General features: G+C 43.1%; 1 protein-coding gene across 1 annotated transcript in view; it reads right to left on the bottom strand.

The window, feature by feature from the left end:
• gli1 (GLI family zinc finger 1) overlaps positions 1 to 16,929 on the bottom strand; it is a 48,167-nt gene that overhangs the window by 5,598 nt on the left and 25,640 nt on the right. The window contains exons 2-8 of the mRNA XM_031843465.1: positions 5,360 to 5,469; positions 2,996 to 3,228; positions 1,967 to 2,068; positions 1,661 to 1,859; positions 1,116 to 1,284; positions 804 to 911; positions 40 to 180 (exon numbers count right to left, since the gene is read on the bottom strand). Of these exons, the coding sequence (XP_031699325.1) occupies positions 40 to 180; positions 804 to 911; positions 1,116 to 1,284; positions 1,661 to 1,859; positions 1,967 to 2,068; positions 2,996 to 3,228; positions 5,360 to 5,430 (1,023 nt within the window). The 5' untranslated portion in view covers positions 5,431 to 5,469. The remainder of the gene's footprint in view (positions 1 to 39; positions 181 to 803; positions 912 to 1,115; positions 1,285 to 1,660; positions 1,860 to 1,966; positions 2,069 to 2,995; positions 3,229 to 5,359; positions 5,470 to 16,929) is intronic.

Raw genomic sequence — 16,929 nt, 5'->3', positions numbered from 1 at the left:
TGCTTTTTTTGTCTCTTAATCAGTTGATCTATGCCTTACATGAACTAGCTGGTCTTGCGTGTCAAATTCCTTGCTGCAGCTCTCCCAGTGACAGTTGGTTTCATAGATGGCCTCTGGTTCAGGCTTCCCGTCCTCCTTGTCCAAGTCATCTCTGCCATCCAGTAGACCCAGGAGAGGGTCCTGATGAAACACATAGGTTCAAACCAGAAGTTTAAGGCTCCAGATGAAGGAATTTATGTTTTTTGGGCTTGCGTGTCATTTGGAGGGGATACTACCTGGTCAACAATAGACTTTCAGGATCTAAAACATCTTTCTGAGAGGATTACCAAACATGAAAGCAGCAGGACAACGTGGTAAAACAAACGGGGAATTAGGCGGCAGTTTAACAGCAAGTTGAGGAGAACAGGTGTGTGCGGATTGATTGTCACTTGCGTTAAACTGTTTTAAAAATGTGAAACAGCGCGATGTGACAAATAGTGTAAATGGTTTTGCATCTGTGCAAAGTTCTTGGCCCACCATTTTTTCCCCACTGTGTACAAACATCTACATATCAGCTATCAGCCAGTCCTGTTCTGCTGTGATGAACTAGTGCTACATACAAGCAGATAAAGAAAATAAAGTACTTTCTTTGCATGCTGACTATAAGACCTAGAAAATGGTCAGCAACACCTGCAATATTTATCAGTCAAATATGAGCAGTTGACATATGATTTTTATACTGCAGAGTATTTTACAAATCTAATGCCAAAAATGTAAATGTGTAAATGTGAAAACTTCCTGTGAGAATAGGACCGTTTCTGCACCTGAGTGCCAGTGGAAGAAGGACTGGCCACATCTCCCTCTGACCTCTCCTCCAGGCTCTTAACATTCATGCCATCCATCACACCTCCCAGCCCTGGCTCTGTCTTCAGCTACAGAAAACAAAAGCACACATCATATCACCTTTTTGATTCTGTCTCTCAAAGATATTAACATTCATAAAATGAGCACAGATTTGTAATCCTCCCTGTCATAGACCTCTCTCAGCTTCCTATTCCCTCTTCCCATCCATCCTCTCTGCACTGATACTGAATTGCTTTGAGTGCTTTGTAAAGTGAGTGAGAGGGCCGTCTTACGTGTCCATGCTTGGGTGGAGCGTGGAGCCGAGGATTGTGGGGCGGTAAGCGGGAAGCTTGGCAGGGACCTGGTGTGTGTCCTCCCAGAGGCGTCCCCCCGCCTCCTCCATACATGGACATTTGTTGCCTGGATTGGCAGTTTATGTTGCTGGAATAACCGAGGGACGGGCTGCAGAGTAAACAATAATATGACAACTTTAGCAGAATATAAGGGACTGGTGAGACATTCAAATCAATCATGAACTTTGACATTTATCATGGGCGGATGAACACCGGTAATATTGTTTTCTCTTAATACGGAAATATGTTAGCTCAGGCTAGATGGTGTTTGAAAGTAGAAGAGGATGTTAGGTGATAAATATTGCCAAATGAGGGGAGAGAATAGCATCAAACTTCATGCCTCAAAGTAAAATATTGTATATTATGATGCTATTTTATAATCAGGGAATGTGCAGCAGATGCTTTGAATCCATTACCTTGAACATTGGACCTTACTAGTCTGAAGGAATGGATATTGCTTTCGGTGGAATGGTGAAATATCTGACCTCATGGCGCTCACAGAGAGATGGCCATAGGAACTGGCCCCGTTAGGGTTGCATCGAGAGTTGACGAAGGCCACCAGGGAGTTGGGTGATGTTCGGATCACTGTCTGCAGGTCTACACTGGCATCAGACAGAGGAGAGATGGACAGAGCTCTCTTTTTACTCAGCTTCAGCATGGAACGAGGCGTGGAGAACCTCGAGCCTGAAGGGGAACAGAGGACAGCAAGAGGAGGAGGGTTAGCGTTGATGAAACAAAATCCTTTAAGAGACCTGATTTGCATTCAAAGGAAATGGGGAATGTTAACTTACCATCACCTGAGCCAATCTGATCAGAGCCAGGCTGGAACTGGCAGAAGCTGTGATGAGAGGACATCATGTTGTTCTGGTTACAGTAGGGGGTGCTATTGCCACCTGTTGGACATAAAGGACAGACAGAAACACTGAAACACACCACTGCAAAGATTCACACGAACGTCTCTCAGTGTGTTAGCAGTGTAGCCCGGTGCGTGCAAGGCTGCAGGTAAAACATCATGTTTACCTGCAGCCTTGGTTATCTAACAAGAGCTGAATGGTCGAGCAAGAAGGGATAGACACTTACATTGAGTTTGGCCACACGCCAATCAGTCATTTGAAGGTTTACTGTAGGTACAGCAGCAAGAAGCACTTGGAAAATCTAGCTTTTAGGTAATGACAAGTGAGGAAGAGCAACAATTAACTGCCCTGCAATGTTTTATGGTCTAGAGTCTAGACTCTTTCCTCTTAGTTTCTATTTTTAGAGGAAATGAGACAAAATATGGATGAGCTGGTAAAGTAGAATTGACACAAAGAGACTTTAACAGTAATCCGCTGGCATCTCTTCATTATTCATACTTTGATTCACTATTTACATATTATGTTTTTAAAGAGTCTATCTTCTATAAAAGCTGAAGATACCCCGTGCGCAGCGGTGCATGTGTTCTCTCCAGGGATACAGCTGGTGCAGGGTAAACCAAATTAAACACAATAAAAAATACAAGCGCACACCAGGGTTCTGGTACAGACACTATTTTATTGACAAATTACATTTAAAAATAAGAAAGAGCGAACTACGCGTTCCGTATTTTGCTTCATCACATTTGCTTCAAGTGAATTAACTGAGTGATTAAAATGAGCCCAAGCTGCTGTTTCTCTGAGTAACAGATTATATCTCAGCAGTACAACCGGCCTTCTGTTGAATGGACCTTTCCTTTTGTATAAATCTGGGTAGTCTCTGTTTCTTCCTCAGTCTCTCAGGTATCTTTAAATCCAAATCAGTAGCAGCTGTGAGATTAAGGCGATGTAAAAGATACTCTGACTCACCCTCTGTGGGCGGCATGCCCCTGTGGCTCATCATACTGTGTGGCGGTGGGGCCTGAGGGGGCCTCATATATTGATCCATGCAGTGGCCAACCCCCTGTCCTGGTCCTGATCCATGAGTCATACTGGGAGTCATGGGGTTATACATAGCACGGCAGTCCTGGGGAGGGCCGTTGAGGAGCGGTGCACGCAGCGAGGACACATCACTGTAGGGCGACTGGTCTGATGGGACTAGGCTGCAGATATCATAGAAACGTATTAATAATCTGAAAAAAATGGCAAACTAACAAAATAGAAATAGAGCGGTAAAGAGTGTCACTGACAGGCAGGAAGCATCACAGAGGAACATATTAAGTAGTGGTAGGTGTGCAGATTTGGGACCCTAAAGTAAGTAAATAAGGAAAAAAAAAGAGAAATAAAGAAATAAAATACCGAAAATAAAGAAATAATCAAATGGGAAAAATACACATTGAAAAAATATTGTAGTTTTCCGTGTTTTCTGTGTCACTTTTGGGCCTAGATCAATGCGAAAAGATTGTGGCAATTGAAAAGCTTCTATAAAAATGTATAGTAACTTTTCAGAGGTGGTGCACGGAGGGAAGCACTGCCTTGTGCTGTCTGGTGCTCGCCACTAGATGGAGTATAGCCCTCATGTTGGTCTTCACTGTGGACACTTACTCATCTGGGTTTTCCCCGACCAAACTAGAGAAGGGAAGCTTCGATGAAACTTTCCAGTCCTCACATGAATTTCAACGTTTTCTCTGACCTTCCCTCAGTCTCACTGGTCAGTTCAAAATCTGTCTCTCCTCTTCTTTTTCTCCTCGTCTCCGTCCCTCTCACTCCTCTCCTAAAACGGGGCAGACTTCATCTATCCACCTCCTCCTAAGTCGTCCTTTCAGGTCTTTAATTCTTTCACCACAACGTGTATTCCACACAGGAGCTTAATCTGTCCCCTCTAATCCACTGTGCTGGTTCCCCCCGACTCTACCTCTCCCTCCCATTCTCACTCCTTTCTCCCTTTCTCTTCTCCCATTCACCCCTTCTGTTCCACTTCTCTGTTTCTCCCCCTCCCTCTCTCTCTCTGTTACTTTCTATCTCCTCTTCCTCTCCCTCCTGCTCCTCTGTCTTTCTCCGTCCTGACAAGCCACCTTTCTCTCCATCTCTCTCCGTTTCTCCCTCACTCTGGGTAACCTGAGCGGGGCGCGAGGCAGTCATGCAGAGCGCAGCGGGGCCTGGTCAGCCTGTAATTAGCAGCTGTCAGAGAGAGGCCGAGTCCACCCGCAACCTGGGTGGCATGTGGAAGGGGAGGGAGGAGAGGGGGAGGAGTGAGGGACTGAGCTAGCACTGCGTCCACAACAATTGCAGCGAGACCTGCAACCTCAGAATATCTGTGTGATTAAAATAGGTAGAGTTTCTGAACAGCTAGCCTGGCTCTGTCCACAGTTAGAAAATGTATTGTCCCGATGTCAACCCTGTCCAGAAACAACAATTTGTGATTTTAGGAGGAGCGCTAAGAATTTTGGCCGTGCGCAGTGACTGTGCACAACTTGTTGAAGTCTTGTTATCGCAGTGAGTTTGCCAGGTTTTATACCATAGTGCGGACCATATCTGTCAGCACACGCGATAGAAGTGCTGGCTGGTTGGATGAACTGTAAGTCTGGATTGATCTGCCGGGCCTCTACGGTGACTGATTTCTCTCACAGATATACCGCTAGTGTTGTACTTGTTGGCATATTTTTGTCCTTGATATTGCACTGAAAGTTTGACTTTCAAGTACATTTGTATCTTGGTTTTGAAAAGAGATTATTTTCAGAAACTGCTGTGTATGTTTAGGTCTGTCACGGTATTAGTAATAATTTTGTTGGACGATATATCATGCAAGAAATAATTGCGATGAATGATTTTATTGTCATGTCAAGACTATTTCATGCCACTGATATAATGATTATATAATGGCATATATAATAATGCAGGTACAAAGAGCAATGCAATTTTAATTCTTACTAATAAAGTAAATGAATAAAATAAACTAAATAAAACCGCACAACCAAAACAATAAATAAGATGGTCTTTTATGCTGTTAAGAAAATGTGCGATGCCTGAAGTTTGGACAGTGCCGACCTCCCTTCTATGTGCTGAGATACTCTAACAATGTACTTATCATTGAGAGTGGTACAGATCATCTCATTGATAAAATAAGTTTTATCTTATCTTACTCTTGGAAAGAAATTAAATAAGCAAATTTCCCCAAATGTTGCACTATTCCTTATATTTCTGAAACCGGTTTCACATAATTCACCATGACAAATGGAGGTTAAAATGCAGCCACAGAGCGATGAGTGAGCGATGAGTCAACTGCTGTCTTACCCTCTGGAGGGCTGGCTGGGTGAGGTCTCGTAGTGGTACAGCCCCTGGTGTGGCTGCATGTCCACTGGCATTGGAGCTCCGAGACCTACTGCTCCCCGTACAGCCTGGACCTGACACACAAAGACAAGGACACGGTTAGGGTGAAATGAGGAAACCCAAACAAACCCCACCAAACTAAACTAAACTGCTCTGCAGAGTAAAGGCAAATGGACAAAAACAATTGTGGTTAGGGAGGAGAAAAAAAAGAAATAAAAGAGCTTGTTAATAACAGAGCAGACCAAGCAGTTCAAGAGTAAAACAAGCTCCCCGTGAAAAGCTTGAGTCATACTTATTCTAAACAAAGCCAGAACAAAGTACTAAATGCATTACTCAAGTAAAAGTAAAAATGTAAAAACCACAGTGGAAATAAAGTTTAACATAGTAAAAATACGTCCTGCAGTCTTGCATTCAAATATAACTTGAAGAAAGTAAAATACAGGTTAGAAGTCACATTTAGTTAAGAATAAAAACCAACAGCACTTACAGTGTTAAGGGTGGTGCTGTGCCTGCTTCAATCCATCACATTTCATTTAATTAGTTTATCTTTGGAATAATAAATACTAATTGCAAAATGTTTCATAATTACAGGTATGTTCACAGTTAATGTGATTTAAAAGTCAGTTATGAGGTTTAAGTGTAAATTTATGTCTGGGAATTGAGTTTCCTTTGAGAGAAAACAATGCTAGAGTTGCCCTTCTGCAGTCACACGTTATTAGAAATATAAGCATCTAAAGCTCCATTTGGATAAATGAAACATTCATAAATACATATGATCTCATAAATTAACATTAATGTCCCCTAAATAGCAACATAAAATGGTGTAAGCTCTACAAATTGAACCTTAAAAGCAGGTCATGTGATGGTACTGATGTGCCCTGATACACACAGATTAGACAAAACCCTGTGACACAAACAGTGGGCTTGGCCGTAATCTCTCTTCTCTAAACAAAGTTGTGCACCTCAAACACTGCTGACTGACACTAAAAACCCGCCGCACCTTCCCATCCTGGAAAGAAACGATCGCCGTGGAAAAGACCTGCAGAAGAAGAAAATCTGTGTTTTCCCTCAAAGCTTAAAAAAAAAAAAGTGGTGATAGTGGCAACAGAAACGGAGAAGAATTATAGTAGAACAAAGCGATCTTTTGTATGAAACTCATATTGAGATGGTATCTTTCAGCAGGAGTGCATGTGTAAGGTAATTCTAGCTGAGAGATCTTGGGAACAAGCGCCTGCTTATTACATCCAACCACATCAGTGCAGGTACTAATAGTCGGGACTGTGGGCTCTTACATGCTTACACAGGTAATTAGGACAAAGACAATACTGTACACGTTGATGTCATATAATCATTTTTGTGTCAATATTTGTGTTTTACCCTTTTAATCCTAAACATCTATTTTTTTTTTTTTTGGGATGATCTGTAGTAATAATAAAAAAAAAGAAAATGCAACATTAAATGTTTATATTGATTTGAAAAAAGAAAGAGTTAACAAATCTGACTACCTTGCATTATTCTTTTACTCTAGACTTAAGTCCTTGCCATGCATGCAGAATCAAAAATACTCCATTGCTGCTGTTCATGTGACAAGTGCTTAAACCCAAACTGGGAAAGCTCCTGTCCACTGCAGATGAAAGCTCTGTTGCCGGGCCTGTTATGTAGCAGCACAAGTGTTAAAAGGGCAGTAGGGACCTATTTAAGCCCTCAAGCCACCAGGGGGATTTGATACGCAAAGTTAGCGAGTGGCTAAATGATGTGGGCGGTCCGCGGCTAATTGCATATGTTCAGCGCCTGCTTCGGATGTGTGTATGATAATTAGCCCGGAAGCGCTAAATAGAGATCTCGCCGAGCACCTCAGCTGTCCAGAACTCATAAATACCAAGAAGGGGGTCGCCAGACAGCCTGTCACATACACACACACACACACACACACACACACACACATACACTGACACACCTGTCAGTCTCGCCAGGGGGTAGCATAATAATCTAGTGGCCACCAAGTCTGCAGAGAATGTGTGCGCGCGCGTGTGTGTGTGTGTGAAAGACTGAATATACCGAAGCAGTTTGTACTGTGAAAGCACAGTAGCAGGTGTGTTTGAGAACGGAGTTTTGGAGACAAGTGTATTTGCAGTGCTGTGTGTGTGTGTGTGTGTGTGTGTGTGTGTGTGTTCGAGAGAGAGTGTGTTTGACATGATAAATGGAGGTGCATCTCGGCGTAAGAGTGAATAATGTATGAGACCACCTGCGCATGAGCAAGCTGGAAATCTTTTTGAAAAATATGTTTGCGAGTGTTTCTCCAGGGAGCGAGGCAGCGAGTGAGTGTGTGAGTGTTATTGTTGTATTGCTCCGTGTAGACACGCTCATTTGTGTGTTGAGTAATTCATCTACGTGGTACATAGAGTGTGCTCTTAGTCAGTGATTTACTGTAAGGCAAGCGCAAACATAGAATAAGTCAACAGAATTCATGTTTGCCAAGTCTGAGCATCCCTGTCTTCTAAAAAATAAGTTTATGGACTAAATATGTGCAGTTAATGCAACACAGGGATGCACAACGAGACGCAGTAGTAGCCCATTTTAGACACAAGAAAAACATGACAAACAAAACACAAACAGTAGAGCATTCCTGAAGTGCATTCTTTTGAATTTGCATCAGTAGGAATGTACCTCGGCCTATAGACTGTATGTGTGCATGTATGTATTTCTATATCTATACAGCGTGTAAGCACACATACAGTAGATGGATGATTATATACAGTGCATGCACGGTGCTGATACAGGTGCCGTGGCATTGTGCTATTTCAGGTCAATATCTTGTGAGAAACTCTCAGGGACTTTGCTTCCCGGTGTAATTTTGTGGTGCTGGGTTTCAGAGGGATGGGGCAGAAATATATTAAAAACCCCGAGGCCATAAATCAAACGGCTAACCAAACAAGTCTGCTCCGCTGCGGCACAGCGAGCTGGGCAGGAACCAAGGAGCTGAGGATGAGGACAGGATGTCCAGCCACTTTCTACACCCAAAACCTCTCCATTCACACACACTCCAGCTTCACACGCCTGCAGCACCACCGCCCCATACAAGTTAGCCTAAAACAAGACATCTCTAACCTCACACAACCACTTTGTCCTCAACGTCATCAACCGTACTTAGGAATATGATGAAACCAGCGGGAAAAAGGCCATGAATATAGCATTAGTATGTGGCAAACAGTAGACTTTAATCGGAAGACTTGCATGCTGTGTAGAAATTAAGCTATTAAATGTTTTGAATAAATATATGAATCATTTATTCAAAAAAAATGAATGATAACAAAAAGCCATCAAGATCACAGACGTCAGTGATGTCTAATTGACTAATTGAATTAACTGAGCAATCAATTAATCAAATAATTTCAGTGTTTGAGGTTCGTTGTATTGGTGTATTAGCAGAATATAGAAAATCAAAGAAAAAAAAAAAAACACAAAGATTGCTGGAAGATCACATCTTTTGGGGTATGAAGACCCCAAAGTGACCTCCACAATATCACCAAACAAGAAAAGTAGCGTTTACAGCAGGGATTCTCAAAGTGGGGTTTTTGACACCCGGGTGGGTCACGATTACAACAGATTGGTGAGCGGCAACAGTTGCAGGTCAATTTACAGCCCCGCAACGTAAACAAGGTGTACGTGTGTCCGTGCTCAAAGCAACAGGCGTTACGCCTCGACCTTTTTGTACAAGATGAAATGTTGGTTAAAGACCAAGCAGAGAGGACAGCAGCAGAAGAGAGCGGAGGAGCACCATGTTCATCGTGTGGTGTAAATGCAATGTTTATGGGTGTTGTTCTTTTGTGTTAGGGTATCAAAGCTCTGTATGATTAGGCATTAGACATGTTTGTGCTTAAACCACTTCTGACGGAAGGTTGCAAGTCTCTGGCATCGTTATTTTGGGTGTTACAGGTGAAAATGTTGGGAACCTAAATTATAAAGCATGGCTCCGAGGCACCAGAGAGACAAACTCATGGATTTCTTCTTTTTTTCTGTCCTTGCTGGAGGATAGTATCTTGGATGTATATTAGCTGAGTTTAACTCAATTACTGGATATTTTTAAACAAGCCCAAGAGGTCCCGACTGTGGTCTAGCCTAATAAATTTCCATTCAAGCTTCCCGACTTACTCACCAATCCAAACAGCAGCTTACCACCAATAAATAAAATACGGCTTTGTATCCCTAGTGATCTATTACTCATTCACTGTAAAGCTGATACTAACTACAACTACAGAGCTAACATATTCTTTGTCCTATAAATCAAAAGTTGGATTCAAGAAATAAACCCTTACTCAGTTCAACACACAGCTGTTTTGTTGCTTCAGCCTCACTGGGTCTGGTATGACCTGTAGCTTTAAGTGGCTAATGCTAGCAAACTTTTGATAGATCAACACTATTTAGACTTTGTTTTGCACTAATGTTACAGGACAATATAAATGCTGACAATGTGTAATTGTAGCACAAGTAGAAAAGTCTAATTCTACCAAATCAACCAAAGTTAGCTCACATTAGCCACCATAAGCTACTGGTCATACCAGACCAAGTAAGGCTGGAAAAATGTGTTATTTACTCTTTCAAAAGTTAGATAGTCTCACTTTAACTTGTATTTCAAAGTTGACAGGAACATGTCTTAGCAAGCGTGGTTATGATTTCTGATGACATTAAAGTGTAATATTATCACCGTAACGGCACCGTAAGATTCACAGACGCAGTCGACGTCTTGTAGCAGGGCTTCGACTGCATCAGGTGACTTTTGGTACGTATTTGTCCCACAGACGTCAGTTCTCGGGTGATAGTTTGTGTTTGTGGTATACAAAGAGAAACATTGTTTAGTCTTGCAGGGTTTGGCCATTTGTGACATTCCCATAAAGCGTCAGTCCTCCTCCCTCTGAGGAAGTCTCCAGAGAGGACAGACATTTCCACAGGTCACTGGTTGTGTCAGACAAAAGGCCTGATCCAGGCCCACTCGGCTGCTCCACTCCTTTACTCTTGGGTGTAACACTAAACTGGGCCCCCCCCCCCGATGTAGAAAGAGGCATTTAATGACAGCCCCTCTCCTCTTAACCTCATTTCTCCTCTACTCTCAGATGGGAATGGGAGTATACAGTGTGTGTTTGCTGGATAAACTCTTAAACAACACAAAACAGCCTGAATCACACTCTGCACACATCTTTGGAGCATGTCCTGCAGTGTAAACACCCATCTGAAACTATTTTGTCCCCGTCTTTCTCCCCCACCCTCTCCCTCGTTCCCTACTTCCCTCCACTCATTCTGCCTTATCCATTGCTCTCTATCTCTGGCTATCTCTCTCTCTCTCTCTCTCTCTCCCTCTTCTCCCCCGCTGCCTCCACCCTCTCCCTCATTCCCTCTCTCCCTGCTCATTCCTGCTCTTGCGACCTCTACCTCGCCCCTCCCCCTCCTGGCGGAGCTGCAGTCGAGGTGGGTGTTCTCTGGCTGTTATGACTTGAGAGACGATAATGGCAGCTATAATGTAGCCAGCCGTTCCTGATGTGGCTGGGCTTGTGGGGGATTCTGTTGTGTTAGGGCTGGAGACTGAGCGAGGGGAGGGAGGGGTGAGGAAGGCGGGACTCGGGCCGTCAGCCAACCAAAGTCCAGATCCTACCTCATTTTCTTTTTAATTTTCTTCTCTTTTCTTTCTCTCGCTCCTCACCCACCAACCTTTTCTAGCCCTGTTGTTTTCCTTCAGTGGTAAACTTTGTTTTTAAATTCTGGCTTTGTTTTTGTAACCCCCCCACCCAACCCAGCCCCGACTCTCCTCCTTCCCTGCTTTTCTCCCCCACACACCCTCCGTTGTGTTTTTACCCCTTTTACCCAGACTTTGTGAATTCCTCACAGCTGCTGTAATTTAATGGGGGCTAATGGTGTGACCACCGAAAGGCCACAGGGCTGGAGACATCACTGTAATGTACAATAAGCCCTATTCACTGACCTGCTGCAGGGAAGATTAATGTCATATCTACTTGAACAGCTACTTTGAGTTGCCTTTAAACAGCTTTAATTGCTCTTACGCCAAAATGGACAACTTCAAAAGATACCGAACTAAAATAAGCATCAATGTGAGCAGGTAAACAATAGGTACGCACAGGGCTGGTCAATAATTCAATATACATCTTTATTGACTTACAGCGCTATTGTGATGATGTAATACAAACCTGTACTGCCCAAATTGTCAGAGCTACAGATGAAAATAAGTTTAGGACTTTATTGTCCTACCTTAGTCGGATGTGTTGTAATTTCATAATAATATCAGAACCAAAGCAAAATGTAGTGATGTCTATTTCACGCCCAGTAGACAGTGTGTAGGAAAATAAATGATCATGCATCTAAAACAAGTATTAAATTTCTGCACTTTTAGTTTATTTAAAATACATTTAGGTCATGAGGGTTAGGGTTACATAAATCTAGTGCTGATAGTGTTCAGTAATTCAATATTTTTTGAGAAAAATGTAAATTAAAACTGACTAAATTAGTTATTGAAATGACTTGTTTGACACATTTAAAGAGTTTGGTCTAATGCAAAGCAAAACCGTAGAAACACAGGTCTTTGCATGGAAAAGCAATGGCTATTTGTGAATTTTGCGAACATATGTAATTTTTGCCGTCATGTTTTATACAAAAATATCAGAAAAATATTCCTGTTAATATAGTGATATCAATATTATCCATATCACCCAGCCCTATACAGTACATATAGTATTGCATATACGACAGAAATAACTTAAATGTTTAAAATAAATCACCAAACATTTTGTCTACCATTGACACCCCCCAAAATTGTTTGCTTCAATGTTAGTGACCTGAAATGAGCAACTGTCCTCACATGACAAAAATACTATACGAATGATCTAAAGGGTTGAAAAGGGGAAGACTACAAAGCTATGTTGAGAAAGAACAATCCTTGAAGCCCTGAACTAATGTTTACCAAACTATCGCTGTGGTTAAATACAGTCAACACCGTAGCCCAGGTTTCAACCCCACTGATTCACACCTCACGTGACTCTCTACTGTAAACTGTGGGCTGAGGAAGCTGCAGTGCTGATGTCTCACTGCTGGGGTTCTCACCTTGTCGAAATGGCAGAATGAAACGCTGATCCCTTGTTGCTACACAGGCGGAGTGACTGATGACAGACATCAGGGCACTAGAGGGCTTGAGAGCGGCAGCTCGACATGACTACAAACAGTGGACGCGGGAGCAGAGCTACACCAGTAGAAAAGAGTAAACAGAACAGAAAACAGCACCTGATCAGCTTTGAGTGAACTTCTTTGTTTTTTAAGTTTAGGCGAGCTGAAAGCCATAATCTTATTAAACTTGATGACAAGCTATGCTATGTGCAGAAGGAGGGAAGAGCAAATAATGGAAAATACTAATACACTGACGGAGAACCATCTCTGGTGCAAAAATGTACCATAAGTCACTCAAGCTGCCTTATAGAGCAACACACAGTCAAAATGACTGGAACTGTCGGCCTGATCAGTCAGCAACTTGATAGTGTTTGTTTTAAGATTAGGAGCGGTTCACCTCTCCTTGTTTTCATTTGCCTGCACAAGCACAGCGTTGGACTTCTTGCTGCTGAGCAGCTTCTCAAAGGCAGCTAGATGTTTAACATTCTTCAGTTCAGGGATTTCAACCAACAACTCTCTCAGGAGGATGGACTTGGTGCACGTGAGAGTGTTTCCTTCTTCTTTAGTCGCCTCATACAATCGCTGTTCCTTCACTCCTCCACAATCCCACTTTTTCTCTGTCCTCTCTCCAGGCCACCCACCCGCCATCCTGCACATACCTGTGGTTTCCTGTACCCCGCTCCCATCCCCTCCCCTCCTCTCTCTTTACCTCCACCCCCTTTTCCTCCCCCCGAACACACCTTCCTCCCCACTCTGTCCACCAAGTAACATCAAACTCTTGTCTCGTCTTCCCCTCCTCTTCTTCTTCTTCTTCTACTACTACTACTTCGGCACGTCTGTGTATCAGGTAGGTAACGCCACAACCACAAATATTTCTTTGAACTCCTTTTAAGGAGGAGAAGTGGAGGAAACAGGGGGAGGAAAAAGGGAGAGAAGGACAGATGGATAAAGCAGATGAGGAGAGGTTGATTCACACAGCTGGCTCCCAGCTGTAGGCCGGAGGCAGAGCATAGAAAATGCTCCATCTATAAACAACGAGGAGCCCAACCCCCATTTTCAAGAAGAAAAAAAAAAAGAAAAAAAGAAGAGAGCTTTGTCATTGTAAATCCAGCTAAGCACTCCTCTTCACCTTCACCAGCACTCATGAACGTCACCCAACTGCTTGTTGCTCTTTCCCTCCCATCCTTTCTGTAGCTCTACGTCATTTTTCCTCCTGGTTTGAGTCCACTCTACTCATTAGCGCTGAGGCTTTACTGACACTGTGGAAGCTAAAGTACAAATCAAGGCCTTATAAATCCTCTCCAGTCAATCATCTATCTACCTGACACCAGCAAAGAGAAAATGTCGACTGCACAAAAACACCGGAGCTGGCTGTTGCACATTGAAACAGGGACAAAAACCAGATAATAATCTGTTCGGTTTATAGAAAGACCGCAGTGATTATAAGAAAAATAATAATCCTAACAGTCTTGGGTGGGCAGGCAATATTTATAGCCGGCATGCTGCTACTTATATTCCTTCGCTGTATAACACAGCTGGAAGTAAGAGAGGAGAAAAAGGAGGTGGAAAACTCGTGAGGTAAAAAAGAGACAGAGCAAAGAGAGGCAGAGGGGCTCCGGGGGATGGAGGGGGGAGAGAGAGAGAGTGTGTGTGTGTGGGGGTGGATACCCGACGCATGTGTGTGGCTGAGAGCAAGACAAGACAAAGAAAGGCAGGGAGAAAAACGCGAGCGCGCCCTACGTCAGGCTATGTGTTTATGTTTGTATTCGGTATGTGGGAGAAACCGCTGCACCACAGCTAGCAGACGAGGCCTGCAGGCCACCAGACGCACACAGTGACCACATCTATGACAGCCTCTCACAGAAGAGAAACAACCGTAACACAACCAGAATATCCACTGGGCGGGATTAATCGAGACACGTTGGATTTGTTCACTGCAAATCTTTCAGGACTTGGCGTCATGCTTCAGAAAGGGGAAGACGCTGTAGTAATGTGGAGACGTAAAGGCAGGTCAGCCCTGGAAAGACAGATCCTGTAAATGCAATGACTGGCAGGCAAACATATGTGTGTATGCAGACACACTAATAAAGAGATCGACGCTCAGACAAGTTGCCTGATGGAGAAGACAGACTTATAGAAACCTGCTCCTCCCATTGTCAGTCCTGGGCCGAAGCAATTGTAAAATACTCTAACACAAGCAGCTATCTTTAAAGGTTTCCTAATACAAACAGGACAAATCTGATTAAGGACAAAATAAACAAGACTAAAAATTGGACCGAGAAGTCAACTTTGATCTCTCTTCAGCAGGTACTTACAGTTTGCCGACATTATGTTTCAACAGTCACCTCTCGCTGGCCATGTGCAAAAATTCGAGCCTTCACAAAATAAGCCTTAACTGTCACCAGAGCAGATATTTGCTATAAAGTAAATATATGTGTTGGACAGTCAAGCTGAAAGTCATCAGAAACCATGCTACGTCTCCTTTAACCGCACATCTTAAACGTCATAAACAAATCCCGTTGTTCTACACAGCGAACCAGTCGTTCTCTCCTCAGAATGTAAACTGTGTTTAAATTTGTCCCATTAGCTGAACACACACGTGGAGACTTGTCTTCCTCCGTTCACACAGTTGTGCACGTCTGTGTGCGTCTCTCTGTGTTTGTGTGTACAACCTTGATAAGGTTCATTGTATTTTACATCATCACTTTCACGCTTGTGCTTTCCCCTGAACTTGCATCCCCTCCCTCTTACCTCCTCCCTGTCCTTGCATTTGCTCCCAAATAGTCAACTCCTCTCACCTTCCTTACGTTTCAAAGAAAAACCTTTTCTACAGTTTTACAGTTGCTGGTTCATTTTGATAACTTCAACACGCAAAACAACACATGCTTTCCTCCTGTGCTCAAATCTGCCACAACTCATCTCCCTCGCGTGCCCTCTGGGAATCTGCAGTAAACTATAAATCATACGAGTACTGATGACTGCTGCGATCCGTTGATGCAAAACAGTAGGGAAGAAAATGATGTTCTTCTTCTTTCATTCTGCTTGTCATTTGCTTAAACAAACCTCATCAATTTACACGCTGAGCAAATTACAGAGCAGCTATTTGGATCATAGACACACACAGACATATATGAGACGTGCACTTCTCCTGTGTGGTCCTTCTCAGAGCTGCTGACTTCATAACTAATATATCGCAGCCGTTTAGTTTAATACCCAGATGTTGGTAGGGGCAAGGCATCCAGGCCTGCGTTAGCTTTTAATTGGCTGGGATCCCTGAGCTGGTGTTTGGGGCTTAGCATGTGACTCGCTGAGACACACACACACACACACACACACACGGAGGCAAAAGCGCCCCCACACACTGACAGATGCATACACACACTTTCCCTGAACGAATGAAAGGCTTGGCTGGGTTCAGGATCACATGCTGTAAGGGAGAGAGACGAGTCATGGTCGTCCAGAGGAGTCCACAAACTAAACAAACGCAGACAACACAGACATAATAACAAATACACACACATACACCCACCCACACACACACACACACACACACACACACACCAAACTGCTGACGATTTCACCAAACAGCAGCCACGATAACTGTCGAACTGACTATTATAGTGAGAAATAAAAAGATGCGTACTATGGAAAGATGGAGAGGGGAATCGAACAACACAAGCAAGGTGATTGTTAGTGTGTGTGTGTGTGTGTTTTGAGTTCCCACCAGGGCTGTAGTTAAGTGGCATTAACATAACTAAAAGGCAACAAATGAGCTAATCAGCTGTTTTTGAACTGGATGGGGGTAAGGAGCTTAAAAACATGCACACAAACTGATGCTTGCACACATTCACACAGACTAATACATAAAAACACACTTCTTAAAACCACATTTTAGGTTTTGCTCTCAAATAACCAGATGCACAAACGTGTGAAATGTAAAACATGTGAGGAATTTCAACAATCTGAGCCGTTGCTCATTTAAATCAATTGTGAAATCAATCCTTCGGTCGGGAGCACATTTTACGAGATTTTCTAATTTGTAGTTGTGGGAGACCCCACACATAAAGACAAAATGTCTTCTTCACTAGTTATGTTACTTATTGTATGTCAATCAATTGTGCGCACAACACATTACACATTACCACGATTTCCGATGTTCCTCCGAACTGTCACTCAAACTTTTTGTGGGATTCTTTTGGCCACTTGTGGCAGAAGTCTTCCACCATATGCTTTGTGCTCACTACTACACGTTCACTGAAACAAACAAAGGGATGGAGAATATCATCTGGCTGAGTGAACTGGAGGTGAGCGTTGGTGCAATTTGCAGGACTTTTGTTTGTGCAAGTTTGCGTGTGTCGGATCAGTGA

This window comes from Anarrhichthys ocellatus, unplaced genomic scaffold (assembly GCF_004355925.1).
Source record: "Anarrhichthys ocellatus isolate YVR2014 unplaced genomic scaffold, GSC_Weel_1.0 scaffold1, whole genome shotgun sequence".
Lineage (NCBI taxonomy): Eukaryota > Metazoa > Chordata > Actinopteri > Perciformes > Anarhichadidae > Anarrhichthys > Anarrhichthys ocellatus.
The sequence above is the reverse complement of the archived record's forward strand: the minus strand, read 5'-3'. Positions and strand labels throughout refer to the sequence as shown.